At 32.9% G+C, this 26709-nt stretch overlaps 3 protein-coding genes and 1 pseudogene across 8 annotated transcripts; all 4 read right to left on the bottom strand.

Annotated features, from left to right (window-relative positions):
* Window positions 1-766: 766 nt before the first annotated feature.
* Window positions 767-12163, bottom strand: LOC137837094 (binding partner of ACD11 1). Of its 6 annotated transcripts, none has more exons than XR_016520413.1 (9): window positions 12001-12140; window positions 11749-11852; window positions 11193-11268; window positions 9794-9871; window positions 9653-9715; window positions 9160-9321; window positions 8981-9053; window positions 1399-1522; window positions 767-965 (listed from the first exon to the last, which is right to left on the bottom strand). XR_016520413.1 is itself a non-coding variant. In XM_090301324.1 (9 exons), the coding sequence occupies exons 5-9, from the start codon at window positions 9797-9799 to the stop codon at window positions 945-947; spliced, it is 555 nt and encodes a 184-aa protein (XP_090157450.1). In that variant the 5' UTR covers window positions 9800-9871; window positions 10696-10755; window positions 11193-11268; window positions 11749-11852; window positions 12001-12163; the 3' UTR covers window positions 767-944. The 6 variants fall into 6 exon arrangements, 5 of the variants coding, with proteins under 5 accessions (XP_090157450.1, XP_090157449.1, XP_068502052.1 ...); XM_090301324.1 differs by adding an exon at window positions 10696-10755 and having other exon boundaries at window positions 8981-9321; window positions 12001-12163; XM_090301323.1 differs by adding an exon at window positions 10696-10755 and having other exon boundaries at window positions 1399-1525; window positions 8981-9321; window positions 12001-12137.
* LOC150027867 (uncharacterized) lies at window positions 5764-6734 on the bottom strand (annotated as a pseudogene).
* Window positions 12164-15187: 3024 nt separating the features above from the next.
* On the bottom strand, window positions 15188-19572 carry LOC137837095 (Chaperone DnaJ-domain superfamily protein). Its single transcript, XM_068645952.2, has 3 exons — window positions 18989-19572; window positions 16876-16945; window positions 15188-15520 (listed from the first exon to the last, which is right to left on the bottom strand). Exons 1-3 carry the CDS (start codon window positions 19384-19386, stop codon window positions 15443-15445), a joined length of 546 nt encoding a protein of 181 aa, XP_068502053.1. The 5' UTR covers window positions 19387-19572; the 3' UTR covers window positions 15188-15442.
* A 1096-nt stretch (window positions 19573-20668) lies between these two features.
* On the bottom strand, window positions 20669-23392 carry LOC137837096 (membrane steroid-binding protein 2). Its single transcript, XM_068645953.2, has 2 exons — window positions 22888-23392; window positions 20669-21324 (listed from the first exon to the last, which is right to left on the bottom strand). Exons 1-2 carry the CDS (start codon window positions 23205-23207, stop codon window positions 21042-21044), a joined length of 603 nt encoding a protein of 200 aa, XP_068502054.1. The 5' UTR covers window positions 23208-23392; the 3' UTR covers window positions 20669-21041.
* Window positions 23393-26709: the final 3317 nt, after the last annotated feature.

The raw sequence follows: 26709 nt of genomic DNA on the forward strand, positions 1-26709 counted from the left end.
TCTTTTTCCTTTAATAATAGAAAATAATTAGATATAATGACTTAGCAATTCACATAAAAGACAAATAATTCTTTTTAGGAAAATTGATTGCAAAAATCCTGTATAATTGGCTTGTGGCTTTATATTATTAAGATTTCTTGTCGTTATTTAAAAGTATATATAAATTGCTTTGCTTTGCTTTTCAAAAGTATTTTATGATTGACTTTTCTTATTATCGATTCTGAAATCATTTTGTTATCCGTTCATTATCATGTTAAATAATTAACATATGTATAACCACATTTACAAAAGAATTGAGAATAATACGAAATTCTAAATAAAATTTGAAATTAAAAATAAAGAACTAGTATATAGAATTATATTATATCAATTATTAGTCAGTTAATATGATTTTTTTTACAGTTAAATATAATAATAACAATTATTATTATTATTATTATTACTATTATTATTATCTATTTTTGTACCAATTTCAATGCTGACAAATGTTATGAAGACTTAAAAAAATGGATAAAGGGTCATAGATGATGAGACATTAAACAGCATACAAGGGAATCAAGAAAATGAAGGAATGAGTTGTGAAGCTAATCTTCTAGATTTAAAGTAACTAATAAGCAATAATTTAAATAATATACTGTAACCTTCAAGATAATAACTCGTTCTGTAATTCTTTGAAGCTTGATCACAGCTAAATACTTCAACAGATGGGGAGAAGAAAATAAAAGAACTTGATACATCACAGTCAAACAAGGATAAACAAAGAATATAAAAAATATGAATAAATTGAATCACAATATTTGCTACAAGCCACTGTTAAAGGACAGAGAAAGCAGCTCTTGTCCAAATCAAGAGTCTCTCAATAACTCAAATTTCTACAATCAAATTCAAAACCATTTATGCTGAAAGCTTCATCAAAGGTTGACCACAAATGACAAAATTCTGGTTTATGCAGCAACTGCTGGTTCCTGCATGAGTGGATCACAAGATGCAACTAAGAAGAATTGGCAAGAGAAGTTAAAGATTAAAAACTGGAGCACAAATCCAATTCCTCTTTTGATAGAATAACTAGTTTCACTCAAACATGCTGAAATAAAAGAACAATACAAATAACTATTAGTAGGCTAAATTACGCTGATACCTCATGTTCTTAAATTACACATGATACTTTTGTTTTTTTCAATGTTTACAATAATTCCACTTAGAACTTCCCTTACATGAGTACACGATGTAACATGTTTTATGGGTAACAAGGGTGTCAAGTTAAATTATTCCAGACAAATTAAGGGAGATTACTTCAGGACTTAGAAAAGCCAAGAAATGTCATGTGCAATCTCAAAATTTGTAATTTACTATTATTGTTATTATTTGATCTGGTGACATAACAAGCACCCAACCCACCTTTGCTGTCAAGTTTGATACAGCCAAATGGAACTTTTCTCTAGTTTTAGTGCCAGCAACTTGGCCAACTTTTGCCACCTTACTGAAAGCACCATTAAACCACGCTGTTCCAGCTGTCAAATATCTGCTGAGAACCAAGGACAGGAAGGCCATTAGCAACTAATAACATACAGCCCAAGTCAAATTAATGGCACTTTCAAATAAACTTGTATACACACCTATAGGGAAAGAAAAAGAAGACAAAATTGAAATGTTTCTCTATAAGTTAAAATTAAAATTTGCATAGGTTAATTTTGAAAACTTCTAACAAGAGCATATTTTAACTTATCTAGATATATTTACATAAACTTAATTTAATATTTAAAAATTATGGGTCCTTACATAGGTTGTCCTTACTGCTGCCTACCTTATAAATCGATTACCCTCTTGTGTTCTGGATGGTCTTAGTGTTGTTGAGTCTCTATCATCTTTCTTTTCCATTTGTTGTGTCTTTTTCTATCCCCCAAAGTCATGTTTTTGGGTGTGTTGTGTTTGTCCATGTTCTTAGTCAATTTCATGGGAAATTAGATCCCAGAGCTAATAAGTGCATATTCATTGCTTATGCCTATGATAAAAAGGGATACTTTTGTTACCATCTTCTAAGTTGAAGAATTTATACCTCTATGGATGTCACTTTTCGTGAAACTTAATCCTTCTGTAGAAGCTAAGTTCTTTGTGTCATCTGAGTAAACCTTTGTCACTTTGTTGAAGGAATCTTCTTACACTGATACTACCCCTGACTTGCAAGGATATTTTTTAGGCTACTTCTAATAAGGGCAAATCTAGTCCTAAGTGAGGATCAACACCAAAAGTCTCTTCGTATACAATATCAAAGAGAACGCATAAACCTAACCTAGTCCAAAACAATTCCAATCTTCTGAGCTAGAGGTAATTCTTAATACTTTTGAACCTTTAAAAAATCCCTTCAATAATAATTGTGAACCTAACCTTGATGACCTACTTATTGCCTTAAGAAAAGGAAACTAATCTTATACCTAGTATCTCATTTCTCAATTTGAGTTCACTAGACACCTTTCTATGCAACACCAAAGTATTCTCTCTGCTACTGATGCTGTTAGAATCTCTACATTAGTTCAAGATGCATTAAAGGTTAAAAATTGGGTTCAAGTCATGAAAGAAGGCATGAGTGCCTTAGAAAAAGTTAAGATAAGTAAAAGAGACTTTATTTAAGAGAACTAAATCACTCCTCTAATATGTTCTCATATTTATATTGGTATAATTATGACACAATTACAAGGAAGATCAAAGATCAAAACTAGAGTCCTAGGTACAACTCATACGTCCAACATATAGTAATTTTCCAATACAACTACTTCCTAGCCTTTTTTAATCTCACAAAAGTTAAGTTCTTGAAGGAATTTTTTACCCATATAAGTTCATAAGTAAGAAATTTCATTGTCCTATATTCAGCTTCAGCAGTTAATCGGGTAACTACATTTTGCTTTAGTTTTCCAAGAAAAATATTTCCTCCAAGGAAAACACAATATCCTAGTAGGGGATCCTGCCTAGTCAGCATCACAATACCCAGAGATTTGGGTGTTCCCTTTATCTTCATATAGGAGTACAAGGAGCCTACATGAACTCACTAACAAACCAACTACAAAAGACAAATCAGGTCTAGTAATAGTAAGATAAATAAGTTTTCCAACCATTCTTCTATATCTTTCCGGCTGAGAGAAAGATTCAGCTTGAGCTCACATTAATTTCTTATTTGGTTCCATTGGACTACCCACTAGTCTACATACTTGTCTCTTTTAGGATATCTAGAGCTTTATTCTTTGAGAGATTACAACACACTCTTTTGATTGAGCTACTTCAATACCTAAGAAATACTTTTGGCTTCCAAGACCCTTGGTTTGAAAAATTTTACACGTGTTCCTTTTCACTGAGATATTCTAGCAACATCATTTCCTGTAATGACCATATAATCAACATACATTATTAAGTAGACACATTTGCAAAAGGAGGAATGACAGTAAAAAATTGAATGATCTGCTTCACTTCGTTTTAGCCCAAAGGTTTGAACAATGTGGCTAAATATTCCAAACCAAGCACGTTGTGATTGCTTGAGACCATAGAGGGAGCAACACAACTTATAAACTAATCTAGGCTCCCCTTGAGCAACAAACCCAGGGGGCTGTTCCCACATAAATCTCCTCTTCTAGATCTCCATGGAGAAAAGCTTTTTTAATATCCAATTGATGAAATGGCCAATGAAGAATAGCTGCCATGGCAAAGAAAAGAAGAACAGTAGTCATTTTGGCCACTAGAGAAAAAGTATTACTATAATTAAGGCCATACATTTGAGTGTATCCTTTGGCAAGTAAGTGTGTTTTGAGACAATCAAGTTCACCATCGACATCCAATTGTCTTCTCCCCAGGTGGAAGAGGAACCAACTCCCATGTGCTATTCTAGTCAAGAGCCTACATCTCTGCAATCATTTGTCTCCATCTAGTATGATCAACTGCTTCATTCATATTTTTGGGAATAGTAATAGAAGACACAGATGATATAAAAGAACAATAGGAAGGAGACAACCTGTGATAGCTAAGAAAATTATAAATTGGATATTGATTATGAGTAGAACGAGTACCTTTCAAGAGGGCAATAGGTCATGTTGAATCATAATTACTAGGAGTCGTGGTATTGAGTGACGATGGAGAACTTGATGAAGAGGATTCACCTTGAAGCATTGGACTAGCCATTTGGTTCCTTCATCAATAGGTGATAAGAGGAGGTGACGATGGTTCGGGAGGATTTTGAATAGGTTCAAGATTGTCAGGAGTACGAGAAACACTAGATTCAACTAATGGAAGAAACACCTTGGACATACGAAGAGAAGGGAATCTGTTTAAAGGTGACATTAGCAAACATGTAGTACTTGGTTCGGGAGAGTAACAACGATACCATTTTTGAAGCCGAGAATAACCCAAGAAGACACATTTAACAGCACGGGCGTAGAGTTTATTCAACCTTGGAGATAAATCATGAACAAAACATACACAACCAAACATTGGGGGGAAACATGAAAGAGATGATCATTTGGAAAAATAATGGGATAAGGAACATTATTGTTGAGAGATGAGGACGACATTCTATTAATAAGAAAACAAGCAGTTAAGATAGCATCGTCCCAATGATGGATTGGTATATTGGCACCAAGCAATAAGATACGAGTAGTCTTAACCAAGTATCTATTTTTCCTCTCTATAATACCATTTTATTAAGGTGTCTTAGGATAAGTAGATAGGTGTAAAATGCCATGTGAACTTAAAATTGCATAGAAATTAGAGGAAAAGTACTCTTTGGCATCATCACTCCATAAAGTTTTAATTACTTGGCCAAATTGATGTTTTATTTCATTAAAAAAGGATGTAAAGATAGACAAAAGTTCAAAACGATCTTTCATAATGTAAACCCAAGTACATCTGGAATATTCATCAATGAAAGTAACAAAATACCAAAAGTTGAGACACAACTTGGTCCCCAAATATCGAAATGGATGATAGAAAAAACAGAATTGCATCTTGATTCAAACTTTTTAGAAAAAAAAAAAAGATCTAGCATGTCTTCCTAGTTGACATGCCTCATATTCTAACGTTTAAAAATTACTTAGACCAGGGACCATTTTTTTAAAAATCTTCACATGCGAGGATGGCCCAGACGATCATGTAAAAGTTTAGCAAATGAAGATGCAAAACAAGACACATGTGGATTAGTTCCAAAATAGTATAAACCTCTAGATTCATGTCCTTCTCCAATCAGGCACCTAGTACAACGTTCTTGTATAACAAAGGAATTTACATCAAAGGTTACTAAACAATTTAAATACTTGGTTAATTGACTTAAAGGGATAAGATTGAAAGGGAAAAGCAGAAACAAAGGAACAAATTTTAGATTTAAGAAGAAGGGAAACTTAACCACCTAGTACCACATTCTTGTATAACAAAGGAATTGACATCAAAGGTTACTAAACAATTTAAAGACTTGGTTAATTGACTTAAAGAGATAAGATTGAAAGGGCAAGCAGGAACAAAAGAACAAATTTTAGATTTAAGAAAGAAGAAAGGGAATTTTAACCAACTCCCTAGGAGGAAATTTTATATCCATTAGTTAAGGTTATGAATAAGGTTTTCTAGAAAAGAAAGGGAAGAGAACAAAGAGGTATTACCAAAAGTGTAATCAGAAGCACAAGAGTCAATTATCCATGGGCTTTGACTTTCCATGGATTGTGAGATGTAAGTTGTTGACAAGTTAGGATTTGTAGATGATTGTGCCAAGTTATTAGATTTCAACCTCATACTTTTGATATTCTTCATCAGAGAATCTGGGTTCAGCAACTTCGGTTTTATAGATATTGGATGTCTTGTAAGAAAAGTCATGCGGAGAGAAGCAATTCTCTTGAACAAGACCCATTCTCTTATAGTAAGATCATTGAGGACGTCCCCTACCACTACATTCGTGTCTAGCATTACATCCTTCCCTTCCATGTGCAGAAACCATGACAAAAGATTCTACAGGTTCTTGAACATTCCTACTTTGAAGAGTTGGAACCCGATGGAGTCGTGTCGTCAAGTCTTCCTTGGATGAGACTTCATGACCCGTTAAAACTTGATCTTTAACATGTTCAAAGTTTGGATGCATGGCACGGAAAATCATCAACATATAGAATTTATCTAGCTTCTTCTTGATCTCGTCCAATGACTCAACCTCTAGGAACATTTTTTATTCTTCAACAGCAGATTGGGCTTCACTCACAAAAGACATCATGTCATGGTCTCTTTGTTTAAGGGAAGCAAGCCTATTGGCAGAATTGTAAAGGCGTTGTATATCATTTACAAATATATTTTGAGCCTTTTTTCAAAAGGAATGGCACGTTTTAAACGACCTAAGAGTACCCAATAAGTTAGGTTCCACGAATTGCCACAATAACAACTGAAAATCAGTTCTCTTCCAATATTCAACTTGATCAAACCTTACATTACTCCCATCTTGTTCAAGGTGATTGTGGAAACCTTGGCCAAGGAACCAAAGTTCGATTGAGGCCAACCAAGAGAGATAACTTTTTCCATTTAGTTTTTTAAAAGGTAGTGATAGGAGCTCCGAAGAAGGAGACAGCAGGTTCAGAAGCCATTTTTGTTGGCAGAGGAGAAAACAACCAATAAGAGACAAAAGGAGGACCCTGGATTAGACCTTCAACCTCAACCAACGATCAAGACAAAGACAAGGAGGTGTAACGTCACTCCGATGAGAGGAAGACGGTGTGTGGATGTCACGCACCTAGCAACAGTGGAGAAAAGTGAGTGTGTGGCGGAGCGTGGAGTTATTTCAGCTTCGGGGACCGACAAGGTTGGCCATCGCCTAGAGAGGTGCTTCAGATTTGGTGGTTTCCGATAGATTTGTGTCGGCGGACGGTGGTGGTGATGGAGGACAGTGAATATTTCTCTTAAGACTAAGACCAATAGAGTGGGATAAATAAAAGAGACTATATTTTAGAGAGCTTGATCACTCCTCTCATATGTGCTCATATTTATATTGTGCTCATATTTATATTGGTAGACGTCTGATACAATTACATGGAAGATCAAAGATCAAAACTATAGTCCTAAATACAGCTCATACGTATAGCATATAGTAGTTTTCCAATACAACTACTTTATACCCTTATTTAATACCTATTCTAATAGGACAAAATCATACTTGGGAGGTTGTCAGCAAGCCAGAAGATAAAAAGGTAGTGAGATGCAAGTGGAATTACACAATGAAATATTGGTTTGACGGTGTTGATCATGAGGAGAAATTCACTCTAGTAGCAAAGATGAATACTATCAAAATCATTCTCTCATTAGCAACACCTTTTGGTTGGGAGTCACAACAGTTCGATGTGAAAAATGTCGTTTTGCATGGGCATCTAGAGAGGAGTCTACATGGAGATTCTTCATGGTTTTGGGTCTATTGAGGAAAAGAATACACTATATAGGTTGAGGAAAGCCTTGTATGGACTCAAACAGTGCCCCATGCTTGGTTTGGGATACTAATTCAAGCTATGATTTCCTTAGGGTATTGACAGAGTCAAGGTAATACCCTATTCATCAAGCATTCCTTAGAAGGGAAACTTACTCTTCTCTTAGTCTATGTAGATGACATGATTGTTGCAAGATATGATGAACATGAAAAACTGATCTTGAAAGGGAAGCTTCCTTCTTAGTCGAGATGAAGGATCGAAAGATTAAAGTACTTCCTTGGAATGGAAGTTTCCTACTCGTGAAAAGGCATCTTTATCTCTCAAAGAAAATATGTTATAGATCTTCTCAAAGAAACATGGAAAATTGATTGTAAGGACACTAGAGTTCCTATAGAACACAACCATAGAATTGGAAGCGATGAAGATAACTTTGCAGTAAATAATGGCCAATATTAGAAGCTTGTAAGGAAGCTTGTATACTTAGCCTACACCATACCAAACATAGCTTATGTTGTTAGTGTGATCAATCAGTTCATGCACGAGCTTAGAAAGCACCACTTATAGACTATGAATAGAATCCTTAAATATATGAAGACAAGTCCAAAAAAGATATTGTTGTTCAAGAAAGATGGAAAATTAAATATGGAAATATATACTGATGCAAATTATACAGGTTCTATTACTAATAGGAGGTCCACCTCAAAATATTGCATGTTCTTGGGTGGAAAGTTGGTGACTAGGAGAAGTAAAAAAAATGTAGTTTCAAGGTCTAGGCGACTGAATTTTGTGATATAGAACAAGGTCTGTGTGAATTGTTATGGTTAAACATTATTTTGAATGATCTTAAAGTGAAGTGTGAAAAATGAATGACCCTTTATTGTGATAATAAATTAGGTATTAGTATTCGAGTTCAATATGATAAGAAAACACATCGTGATAGGGTCTTCCCACATAACGGTTTCATGATCTTACATGCATGTTAGGAATGATAGATATTCCTTCACCAGCTTGAAGGAGAGTGTTGAATTTTGAAAACTTATTGTTGAGTTACAAGGAGATATTATCAATCTTTGTGATCACTACATCTAAGATAGTGTAGGATACTAAAAGGGATATTGTAATCATTATTCTAGGGATGTAGAGCTCTATATAAACCCTCTTACGCTGGCTTACAATCAAATTAATAGAAACAAATATTTTTTCTCATATATCTAAACTCTTTTCAACTCATGTCATAGGTAAGTAAAGTAGTTTCATTAAGAATCACCTAAGTTTTATATTTTATGAACTTGATCTTATTGAAAACTTTCATGTGCCATGTAAAGCTTTTTTCAAGAGAAATAATGGCTTATTTTTCAAAAGCTCTCACATAAAAATTGGTAAAAACACGAGATTATTTTCTTTGAACCGAGCATGCACCTGTGTTAATGGATCTCAACTTTCATAAGAAAATTATTTTATAGGAGTAGATAAGACTCATCGTAAAAAGTAAACATCCACCACCCTATATGTATAAATTACATGACATTGTATTTATTATAAAAGACCTGACTAACCTGCTTGTTTTGACAGCTGATCCAGTATCATTCAGTTTTCTCTCAGCAGCAAATATTGCTGCCATAGTTTTATCTGAAACATGAAGCCTCTCATCAACAGATCTCACTTTCTCATTCATGACAGAGATGCCAACTGTTAATTTATCAGTCAGTCCAACTCTTTTGTCAAAAGAAATGACCTTTGCAGATGCGTTTGCAGTTAACTGATGCTTTTCATCAAATGCTTTAGCTTTGTTCAAAGCATCTTGTCTTATTGCTGAACCTTTTGCCAGCATACTAGAAACTACATCTTGTGCTCTATTAATGTATATTCTTCCATTGGTGGGGCTAGCTTTGTCCTCCTGAGAGATGTAGTACATCAAATCATAAGATCAATTTATAAAAGAAAAAATTATTAGCATTAAGTAAACAGGGTGCCTGTAATATTTCCCTAACACAATATGAGAAACCCAAAATATTTTTGATACTGGTATAAATATAAATTACTTTAAAATTAATAATGGCAATGTCAAAGTATTATGGTATATTAAAGTACAGGAAGATGCATATGGAAAGCCCTTAGATTATAACACTAATAATATGTTTCCACACCTTTTTATCTAACCTTAAATTCCATGAAGAACATCACATCGGGAAAAATACATCATGCAAAACATTAGATCTTAATTTTACCTCAATATTTGGGGAAACATTGTCAGGAGCTACATTTATAGTATTTTCTAGCATCCTTACTTCCTGCATAAATTGCAATCAATCAGTTCTGAATTTCTTAGCAATACTGATACATGATACAGGAGTTCTTCACATATTGACCTGCATCTCATTCTCATGTATTGGTATGTAGTTCTCAACTGGAGTTATACTCACAATCTGGTCCACTATTGTTGCTCCCTGACAGACAACAGAAATTTTACTCTTACACATCACCAAGCGCAAAAGTTTATCTAAGTAAAGTAAGTTCCCAACTCAACACAAACTAAAATATGATCGCGACAAAAAGACAAAAAAAATACCCACAGAGGAAAGGCATTGAAACCAAAATATTAAATAAAAAATGCAATAAAATATACATTGTTAAGTATTAAGAAAATAAGCCCTGCTCTTCTAAAGTGACATCATACTTCCTGAATGGCAGTTGCAAGAAATTTGTCACTGCACTGCAAATGATAAAACGAGCACAAAGCTTACGGTTCTATAAACATCATATAACTTTTATTTTGATCCAGTTTTATGTACAAAATCAGACAAATTTTATGCTTACTCTCTACGTAACAGAAGCCATAAAATGACATCTTGAGGATTTCAATCTCATCCAACTGGAACCTCAATTAAGCACATGCCATTTACAAGAAATCCTTAACAATTTCACTTGACAAATACAACCACCATTCATTTAGCACAAGTAAAATGGAGTATATACGAAAGGTCAGATTAGCAAGAGGTATGTTAATTCTAGCTTAGAGGTGAAAATTGATGCCATGCCATACTGAAACTAACATGATTTCAGTCACTTAGATCCATCATACAAGATGTCAAGAAAGTAAAGGGAGGTATAACCATAAGAACTGTGATGTCATATGGGACTGATTGGGTGACATACAGCCAGCAACAACTTAAGAATGATCTCGAAAAGATGAGAACATTACTATGAACAAGTGGACATGCAAGACATCGTAAAATGTAAAGTTTGGATGGAGAATTGGGTAGCACAGCACCTATTGAGGAAAAGATGATAAAATACAGCATTGGGTGGTTTGGACATGTGTTTAGAAGACCTGCAGGAAAGCACCCAATAAGGGGAGTAGTTCAGATAAAGGGTAGTCCAATATTTACAGGCAAAGGGCACAAATAAAAAAATAGGAAAAGCCACTACGGACATTATTTACAGTAAGATTCAATTTAACTATGCAGACATGAATTACAATAGAACATTATGTCATTATTTGATCCAGATAGCCAACCCCATCTAGTGGAAAAAATGTTGTTGTTGTACCTATAACTTAAATCCAAACTCAAAAGTTAAAAGTTCAAAGAACTCAGTTCAGTGTCTAATTATCCTTCCCAAAATTGTAAAAAACATCTTTCAAAACTTGACACACAAATGAATTAAACACCAACAGAAGCTGAGAAAACCAATTTCCCTCCTTTCTCTCAGTCAAGATGAAATTATTACAAATCAAATTTAACACACCAACAAAGATAAGAGACATACCGATAACAGTAATGCTATTTCAAGCGCTTTTGGGTCTTTAAATGTGACAAAAGCTGTCTTTGATTTCCCCAATACACTGCAACAAACAGACACAAGCATCCAACCATAAGAAACTTGATTGCTAACAGCAAGCATCAAGAAATGAAGTTAAAGACTTGCGACATCTAAATCCAAAGCAATGAAACATAGCCGTTTCCTACCGCAAGCATTCACTTCATCTGTAGTCACATTTGCTAAGCTAGAATCACCAAGAACGATAAGATATAAAAAGCAATTTCGATGACTGAACTGTAGCAAAGCACATACATTACAGTACAATAATAGTTAAACCTATCCTTTTCTACTTTTTTTTTTTACTTTAGTGCATAGTGTGTGTATAAATAAAAAAATTACATTTCTCACACTGCCACACAGAGAATCAAAACCAAGAGGACCCCTTAATTTGCCCTCTTTTAGCTACCAATAATTACATTAGAACTAACATATATTGAGTTTCATAAATTGAAAAATAAAAATTAGAAATTAAGAAATTTGGACATGTAAAAAAGAAAACCACCTTCGAATCTCAATGTGCTCGATTTCTCCAGAAAAGGAGAAGAACTCGTGAATTTCCCTTTCACCGGCGAGATCTGAAAGTTGCTTCACTTTTACCGTTCTTGTCTGGAATAAGGAAGAAAAGTCCCAAATGAGAGAGACCCGGAAGAGGAAAACAGAATAAGGATCAAAATGTGAATAGCAAAAATGAAAAAAAAAAAAAAAAAAAAGTAAGAACTTGAAGGCGATTGAAATTCAGTAGAAAGTAACTAACCTGCATTGTAGTAATAGTATTTTGTGTTGCAGGAGGTGTTTGTATTCTGAATTCTGAAATATTGGTGGTAGAGAGAGAGGACGAGTTGTGGAAGAAGACCGGTTGGAGAGAGTGTCACAAAAGCTATGTGTGGTTCCATGAGAAAATGAGATGATGTATGAATAAGCAACAATTACTTTTAGAAATTATTAAATGGAAAGATCCAATTAAAAAAATTCAAATTTAATGTTCAAATTTATTAGATATTTTTACCTGTGTATCTATCTAGCCTAGTTTATATTTTCTCTATGTTTTTTATATATAAATATAATTATTTACTGTACATAAGGCGATTTATTCTATATATTTTTTTTATATTTTAATATAGTGTTAGGGTTCAATATGTTGTGAACTCATTGTTTATTGGTGTTTTTTAGTCGTCGCCCCACCACCTTGTTTGAGCCTCGTCGAAGTCGTTGTCGGAGCCTCGTTGGAGTAATCGTCATTATTGTCGCCAATTGGCCGGTGACTAGATTTGTCATTGTCATCTATGGCTTCTTCCAGTACCATTATGCATGATCTATCTATTTATATTAATTATGTCAATTATCATCAATGCAAAGGGCGTCAGAAGTGTGACCATTGTGACAAACATGACCATAAAATTGACAGGTGTAACGTGGCATGCCTTACATGGTTATTGATACAATACAAGCTTGTGGTTGGATGAAGTCATGGAGTGGCAACAAAATTGGTTGGAAGTTTGCATCGAAAAGGAGAGGAAATGGTGAGGTTTTGAGAGCGTTTGAGGTGCTATGAAGAAGAAAGAGGTGTGGCCAACTTTCTTAAGGTTTCACTAGGCCTGGAAGGCTCTCTAAGAAAGAAGATTTGGGAGAGAATGAGTTTCAATTCTAAATACTTCATTCAATTAATGCAATTGAATACATGAGGTTTATTTGAGCTATTTATAGATGAAGAGAGTGAAGGTAGCTTGCTCTTTAAGCTACCATAACCCTAGTTAAGCAAGCTTAAATATGGTGAGGTTTGGTGACTTAAGGAGGGTCGTGTATATCCTCTAAATATATTCTAGAGACCCTTGTTTGTGTGACAAGTGATGATTTCTATAGTGTCTTTGATTCATCTACAAAATATTTTTAAAAGTAATTCAAAATAAAAGTCATATATATGAGTGTTGTACTATTTATACAAACAATTCTTCTGTCTTTATTCTTGTGTATGGTGCCTTGGATGATCCTCCATCAGTTGTCCTCCTAGATTTGTTGTGGTTACCCAAACAGTTCCTGTGCAACCTTTTACTGTGGATCCTACTTCATCAGATACCCTAACCCAACCTGCTATTTTTCATGAATTTCTTAAATGATATGATTGTCAGAACTCTCACATTCAAGTACATCTTTTTCCAACCTCACTCACTCTTATTCTATTGGTCATTGGATTCTCAACTCGTGCCACAAATCACATTGTTGGTAATAAATTTTGTTCTCTTCTCTGTCTACCTCCAGTTATTTACTATCTGTTGTCATGGTCAATGGCTCAAGGGTCTCTCATCCAAGGTGTTGGTATTTTTCATCTCCTTCATTCTTTATCTATTGATAATGTTCTTTATGTTTTTGGGTCTTCCTTCAAGTTATTATCTGTTAGTCGTCTAACTTGTTCCCTTGGTTGTGTTATTTCTTCACCAAAGATTTTGTTTGTTTACATGACCAGAGTCTGGGATAGATAATTAGCACTGGATGTAAGTCTCATGGTCTTTATCACCTATAGATCTCTGCACATGTTGGCTCGATTATGAATTCTCCATCTCTCATTCATGCTCGGTTGGATCATCCTAGTCTTACCAAAATGCAACAATTTATTTTATGTTTGTCTAGTTTATCAAGTTTATCGTGTGAGTAATGTGAGTTAGAGAAACACGTTCATATTTCTTTTCCTAGCAGTGTATTATTTTCTATATTTCAAATCTTTTAGAATGAAATTAAGGATCAATTTGGAATTTCTCTTTGAATTTTGCGCAGTGATAATGGACATGAGCATCTTTCTCATTTTCTTAAAAAATTATGTCTTCTCATGATATTCTTCATCAAACTTCATGTGCTTATACACCTCAACAAAAAATGGTAGTTGAGCACGGAAATAAATATCTTGTTAAAACAACTCGTACTATTTTAGATAAAGATAGTGTCCATGTAGACCTTGAGAAAATAAAAACATAGAGACAATCAAGAATGGTTCACCATCAAAAATGTAGGAGAACTCCATAGCTTCCATAGGCTAAGTAATTTTTATAACAAGAAAAATATTTTTAAACCCTAAAAGATAAGTTAACATATGTCTCTATTTTAGTTCTTTCAAATTTTTCGAAATCTTCCAAACTAGTGTGTGATGCCTTTAGGATTGGTTCAAGATGGTAATCTTATTTCATATTTTAGTTAAAAGCTCAAAACCACCTTAAAATATTCCATTTATGATAAAGGACATTATGCTCTCTCATTTGTGTCCCACTTAAGAACATTACTTACTAACTAAAGTGTTTATCATACAGATCTTAAGTCACTTAAGTATATCTAAGGGCAGGGTAAATTGAATAAGATACATGCTAACTCGGTAGAGTGTTTAGAACAATTTTCTATCAAACATATTTTTCCGTTTTATAAATCGTTTCTACTCTGAGCTATTAGGGATATTATGTGTTATATTGCTCTGTAAAAAATTCATTATATTGAACGGTAGATTTTGTAACGTAGAAAAGCTTTTCGTTTTAATCATTAAAATTATAAGCACAAGTAGTTAGCAGTGACTTTAAAATCAAAATGGTGATTGAAAGGTTTAAAATTTAATGATCTATAATGAAATTTAATTGACAGTAATGAAATTTCGATTTCTTTTTATATTACATCAATAATGAAAAATGTCCCAGTCCCATCCCATTTTTAATTTCTAAATAAGTGACTTTTAGTCTATTTTATATACTGTTCAGTTTACTACTACTATTTTCTAAACATACCCATAACTAACCAACACTTACAACGTCATAATTGAGCATTTACTTTTTTGATTATAATATAATATAAAATGACAATTTACCTAACAAAAATATGTAAAATGCATAAATATTTTGTAAACAATAGAAAAAAATGACGTATTTTAGATTAAAAAAAATGATAAACATGCTAAAGTGCCAATGATCTCCCAGTCACTATCAAGCCCTATGTATATACTGGTGTAATGCTCTATTTACAAGAATTTCGTACGTTACAAAGTATCAGGCATATGCTAAACAAGTAATTACATAGTAAATTCCTGAGCAATAAATATGAAATGTAGCTGGAGTCAACAAATGGAACAGTCACATTAAAAATAGCACTAAAATACTCTTTGCAACAATCATTCATTAAACATGAAGAAGCTTTCAGGTGACAAATGAAATGAGAAACAGATTCAATCAAGGACGTTCCTTCATGTTATCTTCTCTATACGCTTTCGCTTTCTCAACGGACTTCATGGCATCTTCAAAAGATTTCTGAGTACAAAATAAATTTTAGTGCAAAGGACCACTTGAACAAATAAGATGTATAGAAAAACAGTGTATATTCTTACGCTGCTGTATTTCTTATTAATGTAAATATATAAGATACAGAAAGAAGCAAGACATTTTGTCTAAAACTCTAATCCTAAAGCTGGGTACATATAAATTTAACACTCTTGCCCTCAAACTTGAGCATATAGGTCATACGCACTAAGCTTGGAACATATAAACTGAATCTTAGATCCTCTTAGAGATTTAGCCAGAATGTTTGAGTTGTTCATTAGAGCTTACAAACTCTAATAAGATCCTTTAACAGCTTCTATTTAACAAAATAACAATCAATATTTATATGTTTAGTTCTCTTGTGGAACACCAGATTGAAGGTAATTTGAAGAGCTGTCAGGTTATCACAATACAACTTCATCTACTCATTTTTACAAAATTTCAACTCTTGGAAGGACTTGTTTAATCCACACAACTTCACATGTAGATAGGGCCATACATCTATACTCAACTTCTGCACTAAATCAAGCAACAACACTTTGTTTCTTGTTTTTCCAAGATACAAGGTTCCTTCCAAGTAATACACAATATAATGTGGTAGATCTTTTGTCAATGGGACAACCAGCCCTATCTGCCTCACAATGCCCAAAGACTTAAGTATCTCCCTTGTTCTCATACAACCATCCATGTCCTAAGTTCCCTTTTACATATCTAAGAATGTGAATCACAACATTCCAATGATCAATGTGAGGGTTCTACACAAATTGACTCAACTCCTTCTAGATAAGAAAGATCAGGTCTTATCACCAACCTTCTATATCTGTGTGGGTTTGAAAAAAGTCACCTTGGTCTCTCATATACTTCTAGTTTGAGTCCATATGAGTATGACTATCAAAGGGCTTGCAATTTGTCACGTCTGACTCTTCCAAAATATCAAAAGTATATTTTCTTTGTGAAATGATGACACCTTTTGATTGTGTGACTTCAAAACCAAGAAAATATTTTAGATGACCCAGATCTTCTGTCTGAAAGTGGCTAAATAAATGTTTTTTTAACGGAGCAATTATAGGGATATCATTTACTATAATAACAATATAATTAATATAGACCATAAGATAAACACACTTCCTAGAAGAAGAATGACAATAAAACACTGAATGATCTGTCTCGTTCAGTTTCAATCCAAAAGTTAGTACAATATGACTAAATTTACCAAACCAAGCTTGAGGTGATTGCTTCAATAAGAACTTACATAACAAACCAGGATAGAAAAATGAAACAAAGGCCATGGTTAAGCTGTGATATTGTATAGCAAAATTGGATGGCTAAGAAAATTAAAATCTTACCCCAGAATTTTGCATTCTCCACAAGGATTCTCCGCTTGAATCAATGACAACTATCCCACCTAATATAGCCCTAGGAAAAAACTAACATTAGGTTCTTGGAAAGATATTTTTATACTAAATGAATCTTAACACTTGATAGTTATTCACAAATAAAAAAAAGACGATAACATGTAGAGATTTAAGCAAATTTGATTTAGCACTTATGTCACATCCCTTAAAATATCCTTTTTGAATTATCTATCCTCAATCATGCATATATCTAGATACAGCTCATTTATGTTCAGACTAATAGGAACTTGAGTATCATGAGGTGCCAAAGTATCACATCAACATTATTTAGGTGTTCTGTCATCATGTATCTCATTCAAATATCCAATATCCAGGTATAGGCAACTATATATCACAAAAAAAATAGTTAAAGTAATGAAAGATAAGCATAATATATTCAAAATAATTAAAATTTTAGGGAGTGTAGATCAAGAGATTAAGTTACTTTCAATAAGATGTACCTTGATTTATTATTTAAAGATGAAATGCATGAAATATCTAAACTTGAAACAACCATTATATATATATATATATATATGTGTGTGTGTGTGTGTGTGTGCAGAATCTTACTCGTGAATTTGCAGATAAATAGGGAATGTGATCAAGCAAATCTTGGAATTTTCTAAGCAAATTTTATTTGTAATTGATGAAGAGATGAAATAGAGAAGCCAAGAAATAATGAAATGCATACATAAAGAAAATAAAAATAAATAAAAGATAGGTTGTTTTCAACCAAGATGTCATGTGTTTGATGAAGAAATAGTTTGTAAGGAAATCAACTCACTCTCAATGGACTATAAATCATCATACAAGGTTGGATAAGCAAGAGAGTCACTCAAAACCACTATCACTCAATTATAGTAACAATTAAATTCGAAAATCATATTTATATAAGCCTATAAACAATACGGAATAGGTAGAATTGGAACAACCATGAAGAAGTCACAAAATACAATAGGTGTAACTATATCCAAAGAAAAAAATACAAGTAGCAGATCCTCAAATACACTTTTTCGAACATACTCCGAGAAAGGTGACTCTTCCATAAACCTATGTGACTACGAGCCTAGGTGTTCTTCGAGAAACTTATGTGTCATGTACATAAAGGAGTGACGTTTAGTTTTCTAAAACACGTTGTTTTGAAACATCAAGTCATTTTAGAATGGTTGTTATCTATCTATTCCTTGTTTAAAATAAACTAGTCAGCTATGACCCGATATTGTTTGACTTAACAAACTTTTAACTTTTAACCCTTAATTCGTTAAAAACCCGAGTATAATTAGGCTCTTTGCCTTAAAAGGCTTGAGCCTGAGGGGTTGTATACCGTTAATTAGTCTAATGTTATTAAAAGGGAATGTAAGAGATTCAATAAAACTGCCTAGAATCTTAGGTAAAAATCAAGGAAATATTTGTTGGTGGTACTCGAGATCGGTTGATGAAAATACAAACTTCCAGGATTACATATTAGTTAAAATTTGAAAAAATAACAGAACAACTAACTAGGGCTTATAAAATACATCTCTCTATAAATAAACAAACTTGATTCTGAAAGCTCTAGCTAGAAACCGTAGGAATCATACTGAGGTACTTTTGTCCATAAGAGTTTTCAATAAACTTTAATCAATAATATAAAGTGTTAGAATGTGCAGAGAATGTTGTTCCTCATGAATTCAGTAAGAGAAAATAGTAAATACCCCGAAAGTGTAAAAGTTATACTGATATCCAATTACTTACTTCCATGCTTATAACAAGTTTGTTGACTCAAAAAAACTATTAAAAGTCATAAGAAAAATTATGTCCAATTGGTATGCAATGTAAAAGATTTTACATGGACACGCATGCATATTAAACTTATTCAGCCGATAACCATTTTAGATAAAATAAACACAAAAAAGTACATAAAACCTACGCATGTAAGAAGCCACGGTAGTATATTTAACAATCAAATTCTGAATCAATTAACAAGCACAATCTCCTCCATCTCGTAGATCTTCCTAGCATCAAATTTTAACTCGAACGAACAGCAATTCACAACCAAAATCACAAGGAAAGGAAAGTGCATTACGCTGCGAAGCCGAGATAGAGCAGTGAAGACCGCGCCGTCAAAATCCGAAGAGCCATTTCGAAATTGGAAGCTAAGCCGCCGCCGCCACCAGACCTAGGTTTGTACTCGTTCCCGCTCCCGCTCCTACTGTATCCGTAGCTATACTGAGAATAGTGGTTGTTTCCGCCGCGGGCGCCCGAGCTCCGCCGGAAATTGTAGTCGGCGCGCTTTTGGTCGTCCATGAGGACCTCGTAGGCCTCCGATACCTGTTTGAATCGAATTGTGGCGTTTTCCCTAATCGCCCTCGGAGATTGGGAATGCTTGTCCGGATGGAACTGAAACGCTAGTGTTTTGAAAGCGGTTTTGATTTCCTCTTTGCTCGCGGTTCGGTGCAAGCCGAGAACCTTGTAATGATCCATTTCGCTGGACCGGATTGGAATTGAATTTGTTTTGGTTTCGTTGATTGCTACGCTTTGTGGAATTTTCCAACCCTTTCTTCAGAAAATCTTCTCGGCAAAATGAGGAAGAAGAAGAAGAAGTAAAGGAACAAGTTCTTCCGCACATTCACAATTTGGTTATTCATCGCAATCGTGGCAGTGCTGTGCCCGCTGCTTTCTTTTATAGGTATAAGTTTAAATGCTTTTCTTAAAATTTAAATTATTATAAAATTAATAAACGAGAATAATCAAATTATTGGGAGTGAATATTATTTTTTTAATAAAAAGTATTTGAATAAAATTGGAATCGTTTTTTTTAGAAAATAAATGTCAAATTAGTTTTATTATTCATATTTTTAAACAAAATGAATGAAAATATGACTGTGTTGTTCCATATGTACTTGATTACATTTTTTTTATCTCGGTTAGTGTTTGAAAAATTCAACGCCTTATATATAAGTCCATCTATATTAAATAGAAGAAAAAAGTTTATATTTACGTATCAAATATTTTAGAAAAACTAAAGGATTTATATTAAAAAAAATTACGAATTTTAAAAAATCTAGAACACTAATCTTTGTGGATTAATTTGATGTTAAATCACATTGGGAGAAAAAAAAATTGACATCTTTGAGTTAAAACTTGCAAAGTAATTGGAATATTCCAAACTTAAAAAGTTAACACTTCTATATTTGCCGTGTATATCATGACACAATATTCACTTCTAAACAAAGTGGCATTCTTATGTTTTTATATTAAGTGAAAATTACTATTAACATATATTTTTCATAATATTTATAATTTATTAAATTCATAAATAAAAGTGAAAGACAATGTCTAGTCATTTCTCCTATTAATTAATAAAAAAAATATTATTAAAAGGTTATATTCCTACATATTCTCCATTGTTATAGTCATAGGGAATATGTTACTTGTGTTTTAGATTTGATCCAACCTTATAGATACACAAAAGAGGGTTAGAGAAAAAGCTAGCATGAGAGGATCAGGTTCCGTTAGTTTTACAAGTATATATGTTAAGTCGTTTTATATTTCATTTATTATATTTCTGTTCTTATTTTTTCACTATTAAACATTTAAAATTTGGAAACAAATATTAAATTTTAACTAAACATACTTTAAATCTATCCAGAAATAATATTCTAAAGAAAATAATTCTAGAAAATAGAATAATAATGTAAAGAGGGGAAAAGGGATGTGCCTTACTCTTTGCTAAGAAGATGGGACAGCAATAAACACCAAAATATGAAGAGTGCAGCCAACTATTAAACAAACTCAGTCTTACACGCAAATTTGGGACCAAGTTTTACAAAAACGACCAAAAAGTGGTAATTACAAAGGCAGAATAGTGAGTACAACAAGCCATAATATAACTAGATTTCCTTTTCGATATCCAGTTACATTTATGAGTTTGGGAGATGTGTAAATATGGCCAAATGCAACATGTATTTGATCCATTGCAAGAGGTTTATGTTGAAATAATGACCACCATCCACTGGACAAATATGCATTGCAATGTGTTCTTACTACTTACCAAGCAGTACTTTGGAACTATCAGTGATTCAGGAGTCCTATAGAAATCCCTTGGTTACAAACCAACCTATACAATATAACGGTTTCTATTTTGTCTCATCCTTGTATTCATTAGGATTCTCCAAATTGTCTTGAACTTGTTCTGTGAGCTCATTTTGCTGTGTTCTTTGTTCTGGAATGAGCACACCAACCTTTGGATACTTTTCTATGAATTTAAATTCCCAGTCCTCTAAAATTGTAAGCTCTGACTCACCTAAACCTTCAAGGTCCCCATTAATGTCTTCAGGTTTAAAAGACAGAAGTGAAAGGGCTCTACTACACTCTTTTCCTGCAAACATTGCATAAGGTCCTCCGGGACCATAAAAATTCCTGCATGTTCATAATCAAGTAAAGTCTGTCAGTGTCGTCACTCAAACCAAGTAAGCACACACTCAATGTTTCAAGAGGTGAGTGAAATGTATCACAAGATGACATATGACAAGTAACAAATCATTTTTTCAGTAAGGCTCGAAGGCAAGCATAGAGTCTCAAGGCTAGGTCAGTGTTTTAACTCGTCACAATCCAAGTAACCACTTGTTAGCTTGTTCTAGACGTTTCTCTTTGTTTAACTCAAGCATTAAATTGTTTGTCCTCACTTTTTTTTCCACTTTTATGCCATCGTCTACCCTGTAACCCTCACATGCCACGTCTTTCTCTGATATGCAAGTTTCAAACATTGGTGGTTACACATATAAAAAAACTGCTTGTTTTGTTTTCTTTATGACTCCTTACCGCACTTTATTCACTTCATCCTCTTTCTTCTCATTTTTAGAGTCTAGCTTTTTCACAATCACTTCCAACGTCCCTTCAAGGTAAATAGTTTCTCCATTTTCTTCCCTTCATTTTTCTGTTCTTTCTTTTCCACTGTTGTGGAATGGACTATTATACTTTATATTCTTGGGCTAGGCCAGATATTATTAGGGAGACCAATATAAAGAAAATAAGAGAAGTTTCTCAAAATTTAAGCCCCCGTGTATAATAATCCCAATTTGTTAAAAGGCTTTCTCTTGTATTGGACACAAAATCCTTGAACACAAGCCTAGTATAAAAAGGTTGAGTACTTGGATGAGACGAAATTCAAAATCTCTGAGAAGTTGGAAAGATTGGATATAATATTTGAAATCCCTCTATCCTTAAGCTAGAATTTCAAGTTATAGACTGAAGGTTTATATTGGTAATGTTTCTTTGATCACAATAAATTTGTCTATCTTATCTGCTTAAGTACTGATTTGGTTTTACCGAATGGGGTTAATTAGGAAGGAGATGATTCAGCAGGTTAAAGAGTTGAGAGCACGGGCATTATTTCAATTATAGACATGCAATGAGGGGTGTATAAAATTTTGAAAGAAAATTAATTTTGTCTCTTTGTGAGAACTTTATAGAGTTTTGAGTTATAAGAACTCAAATTTTGATCTTAATACGGTAACTAGTAGCCATCAATCCCATGACTTAACAAGATAGGATTTACAGTTTTCTAAAATTTAACAAGATATTCCTAGAATAAGAACAATCCACTGCTCAGATATATGAGCATATGACGAGTTATTCTCGAGCAATGACCATATAGAACATTCACATCATCTATAATCCATAATAAATGTATATTAAGAGATTTCTATAATCAATAACCAATACATAAACAGATTTCCATAATTATAGAATTTTTTTTTTCACATTCTACTTTCTAAACCATTTTATTTCTTTTCTTTCTTATTCCCTTTTCCAAGTAGCAGTCAAAGTTATTCCTCCCTTAATTCTCAAACTCCATTTTTTTCACTTTTTTAATCCTAAATCTCTTAAACAATATCTTAAATTTATGGAAATACATTTTTTAATTTCAATATAAGTTATTTCTAATCAAAAAACAAAAGTGACTTTCTCATAAAGCTGTACCTGCCGGTGGACACGTCATAGATCTGGCCTTTGATGGCCATCAAAAGGGGTTTATTGGGGTCGGAACCATCGTAGGCTCGCAATTCCCTGTCCGTTACTTGACCCAACTGGACCGGTTGGCGAGGTGGTTCGGGGTGGTCGAACTGCGGGTGAGCTCTGGCCGAAACAACGGGCGGTTTGTTGTAGTCTTCGGGGGACACAAACATGGAGCTCACGGTTCTGTAAACGACGACCATCATAGCCAAAACGGTGAAAAACGCGGTGGGAGACAGCCCCGTGTAGAACGTTATCTCTTCCATCAAGCTCGTGTAGAAACCCATTTCTGAACTCTTCTCTCAAATGGCTTCTGAGAAGGAAGAGTAGTGCACGTTGGTAGGTGAAATTGGAAATGAAGTCACCTAACTGTGAAATTTGGTCGTTTGGGTTTCGTTCTGTGGATTTTGGAAGCTTATCAGTGCACACATCTCATGTGGCGGAATAAATACACGTGTTGATTTTCCAATTCATTCTTGTAAACAACTTTTGGTTTCTTATTTAAATTTTAATCTCAATATCTTTAAAGTTATTAATTTAATTTTAGTTTCATTTAGAATAAACTAATATAGTCATATTTATTGAGAGGGTGACAATCTAGATTATAACTAGATTGGTTATTTTGTTATTATTATTCATTTGGATTTGTATAGTTTTTTTTTTAAGGATTTGTATAGTTATAATATCAAAAATTCAAATAATATTTTCTTTAAAAAGTCTTTTTCCTTTGAGGTGAAAAGATGTGTGTATTATGTCCTATGTAGCAGGTATATTGAAACGAGCACTAATATGATATAGATATGGATGTGGAGATATGTATAATCTCTAAAATATAGGACACCACGAATATATATATTATATATTGAAAATAAAGATTTATGTGCATAAATATGTTTTAATTTTTTTTGTAACATAAAGTTATTTCTCATGACTGATTCGGAATGATTTGTTCCTTTTTTTTTATAATCATAATAAAAAATTATATAATAAATTTGAATTTTTAGAAAATTAATGTATTTCTCATTTTTAAAATTGTGTTAAAAATTTCACAAATATTTTTTAAATTGGACACTTCACGGATACTTTTTACTTCTCAAACTTGGATGAACTCCCAATACGTCACACAAGAGATAAGCCAGAAAGAACCACTCTAGGATAAGTAAAGGAGGGAGTGGTTTGCCACTTGAGATATGACACACTTAAGATAAAAACTCATATATTTTTATTGATCCAAAATTATCAAAATGAGTACAATAAATCTCCTTATATAAAAGAGTGTGGTTGGAAGGGGATTAGAAAAACACTTTCATTCCCTAGCCTTATGTCCAAACAAAACACAAAATATATAAAACTAGGGATAACTAGTTTATTCTTACTACACGAAAAACAAAAGGAAAATACACATTTATTTCTATTTTCAAATCACATCAGAGAACGATATAAGTGTTTATCTAGCTAGATAAGAGAGAACGTTTAAGCCTTATATTTTGTCAAAAGACGCAATCCCTCCCTAAAAATGTTACTTAATGATCTGAACTAGGAGAGAAAACTTCAAACCTTGTACTCATCATAAGATGCAACACTTCCTAATACGCATACCTAATTATCTGTTGATCATGCAAACACTTAACCTTTCTACCTTCTCCAAGAGTGGTTGTTTGACAAACAATACTCGTTAAAGTCAATAGTGGTTTGAGAAATAATACTTAGTCGAGCAAAAAGTGGCTTGGAAAAGAATATTCTTTATTGAGGTCAACAAAGAGTTTATGTAGTCCGGCAGAATACTCGTTGAGCCAAAAGTGACTTTGGAAAGAATATTCAACGAGGCCAACCAAGAGTGGTTGCAATTTGAAGGAATACCCGTTAAGTTAGGAATAACTTGTGGAAATAATATTGAAGAAATTAGTTAGGAGTGTCTACAAGCCAAAAGAATACTCAAAGTGTACTTCGTAGCATTAGTGTGCCTAGTGAAACTTAATAAGTTTTTTAGAACTTGATGTAGTTTGTTGTGATAAATGAACCAATATAAAATTTTGTGTGATTTTCTTTCTTCCCTATCTCATTTACATTTTTGGTATTATCATCTGCACTAACCTAGGAAAGAGAATTATTGTGAAGTTAAAAATAAAAAACATTTTATTCAACTATTTTGATTAAGTCCTTACACTGAGTTTGTAGTAATCTAACAGACACAAGAACTATAGTCTGATCACTTGATGAAATAAATTAGAAAATGCATTAGCCAAGTGATTGGTTGAATTACATAGTTGCATTTGTTAAACTTCATCAGATGCAAGATATACAATAGGATCACTTTAACATACAAAACTATTGTCTAGATGTCTCCCATCAAACGATATTTACAATTTTTTTTACAAATTTAATTAAAATAAAATTCAACCATTCCTTCTTGTGTTTTTATTGTTTTTCACAATATTCTATTGTTCTTCCACATACATCTTTTTTCTCCATGATGCGATATTCATCAAAAGTCTCAAACTTTTAAGGATTGAGAGGTAGTAACTCAAGGTTGTTAGTAACATGATTGACATAGTCTACCTTGTTTTGGTCTACTTCAAACCCCAAGGGGTATATATTGATGCCAATATGCACCATAACCATGTTGTGCTCTACATCAAACTCCGAAGTTTTTTTTATCACTCAATAAGATATAATACAACTTAAAGATATGTTATAGTTTATTCAAATTGTTGTAATGGAATGATCTATTGTGTTTTTCTCAGCATGCTTTTTATTCCTAAGATAGATTTTCCTAACAAGGTTTTAATGAGACACATTCTTGAAATAAACTACAATTTTTTAGAAATCTCAAGTTATCAGAGTGAATGAATGATATCCAACAAGTGCAATCCTATCATTTAAAGTAAGTGTCCTAACTTTGAATCAAAAGATATTTGATGAATTTAATTAGGTCATTCAAAGTATTAAAAATATCGAATCAAAATTATTTGGTGTATATAATTAAGCCATTTAGTTTAAAGTAAACGAATAAAATATTTGATCAAATTTATTCGGTGTGAATAATTAAGTCATTCAAAACTAAATTGCCAAAACATTGGATCAAAGATATTCAATGAGTTTAATTGAGTCATTCAAAAGTAAATAGTTAAACATTGGATCAAAGATATTCGATGAAAAACTAAAGTTATTCAAAATAATCGATTAAACATTGGATAAAAGATATTTGGCATAGGTAAATGATTAGAAATAAATTGATTAAAAGTCGTCAACTAAAGGTTGAACAAAAATGTTAGACAAAATAAAAAAGAATTTAGCCTTGCAATTAAGTACATTAGGTCAACCTATAATTGGTAGATACAATAAAACTCGTTCATTCTACAAATTGACTCATCTGCATAATTACATTTACGAATTTCGAGTTTGAAGGACTAATGTACTCATACTCGAGATATTTAGAGATATAATCTTCACATAATATGGTTGACAAAATATTTAACTATGTCCAACTAGCTTAAATAAACAACTAATAACTATATGTGATTGTTTATTCATAATTAACAAACAAATGAGTACTGGATTGATATAAAATATTTATCCAACTATTTATATCTTTTGATCATTAGGTTTTTATTTTAGGGATCCAAAAGTTTATAAATATATAATACACACAAAAAAATACTCTCTTAACTTTTTTTAATTCAATACATTGATAAATTGATATTTTCATAAAATTCTCATTAACATGAACATTATAACATCTTCTCCATCTAAATTTCTACTCGATATTTCAAACAAACTCGACCTTCG

This window comes from Phaseolus vulgaris, chromosome 4 (genome assembly GCF_051622355.1).
Source record: "Phaseolus vulgaris cultivar YP4 chromosome 4, ASM5162235v1, whole genome shotgun sequence".
Classification (NCBI taxonomy): Eukaryota; Viridiplantae; Streptophyta; class Magnoliopsida; order Fabales; family Fabaceae; genus Phaseolus; species Phaseolus vulgaris.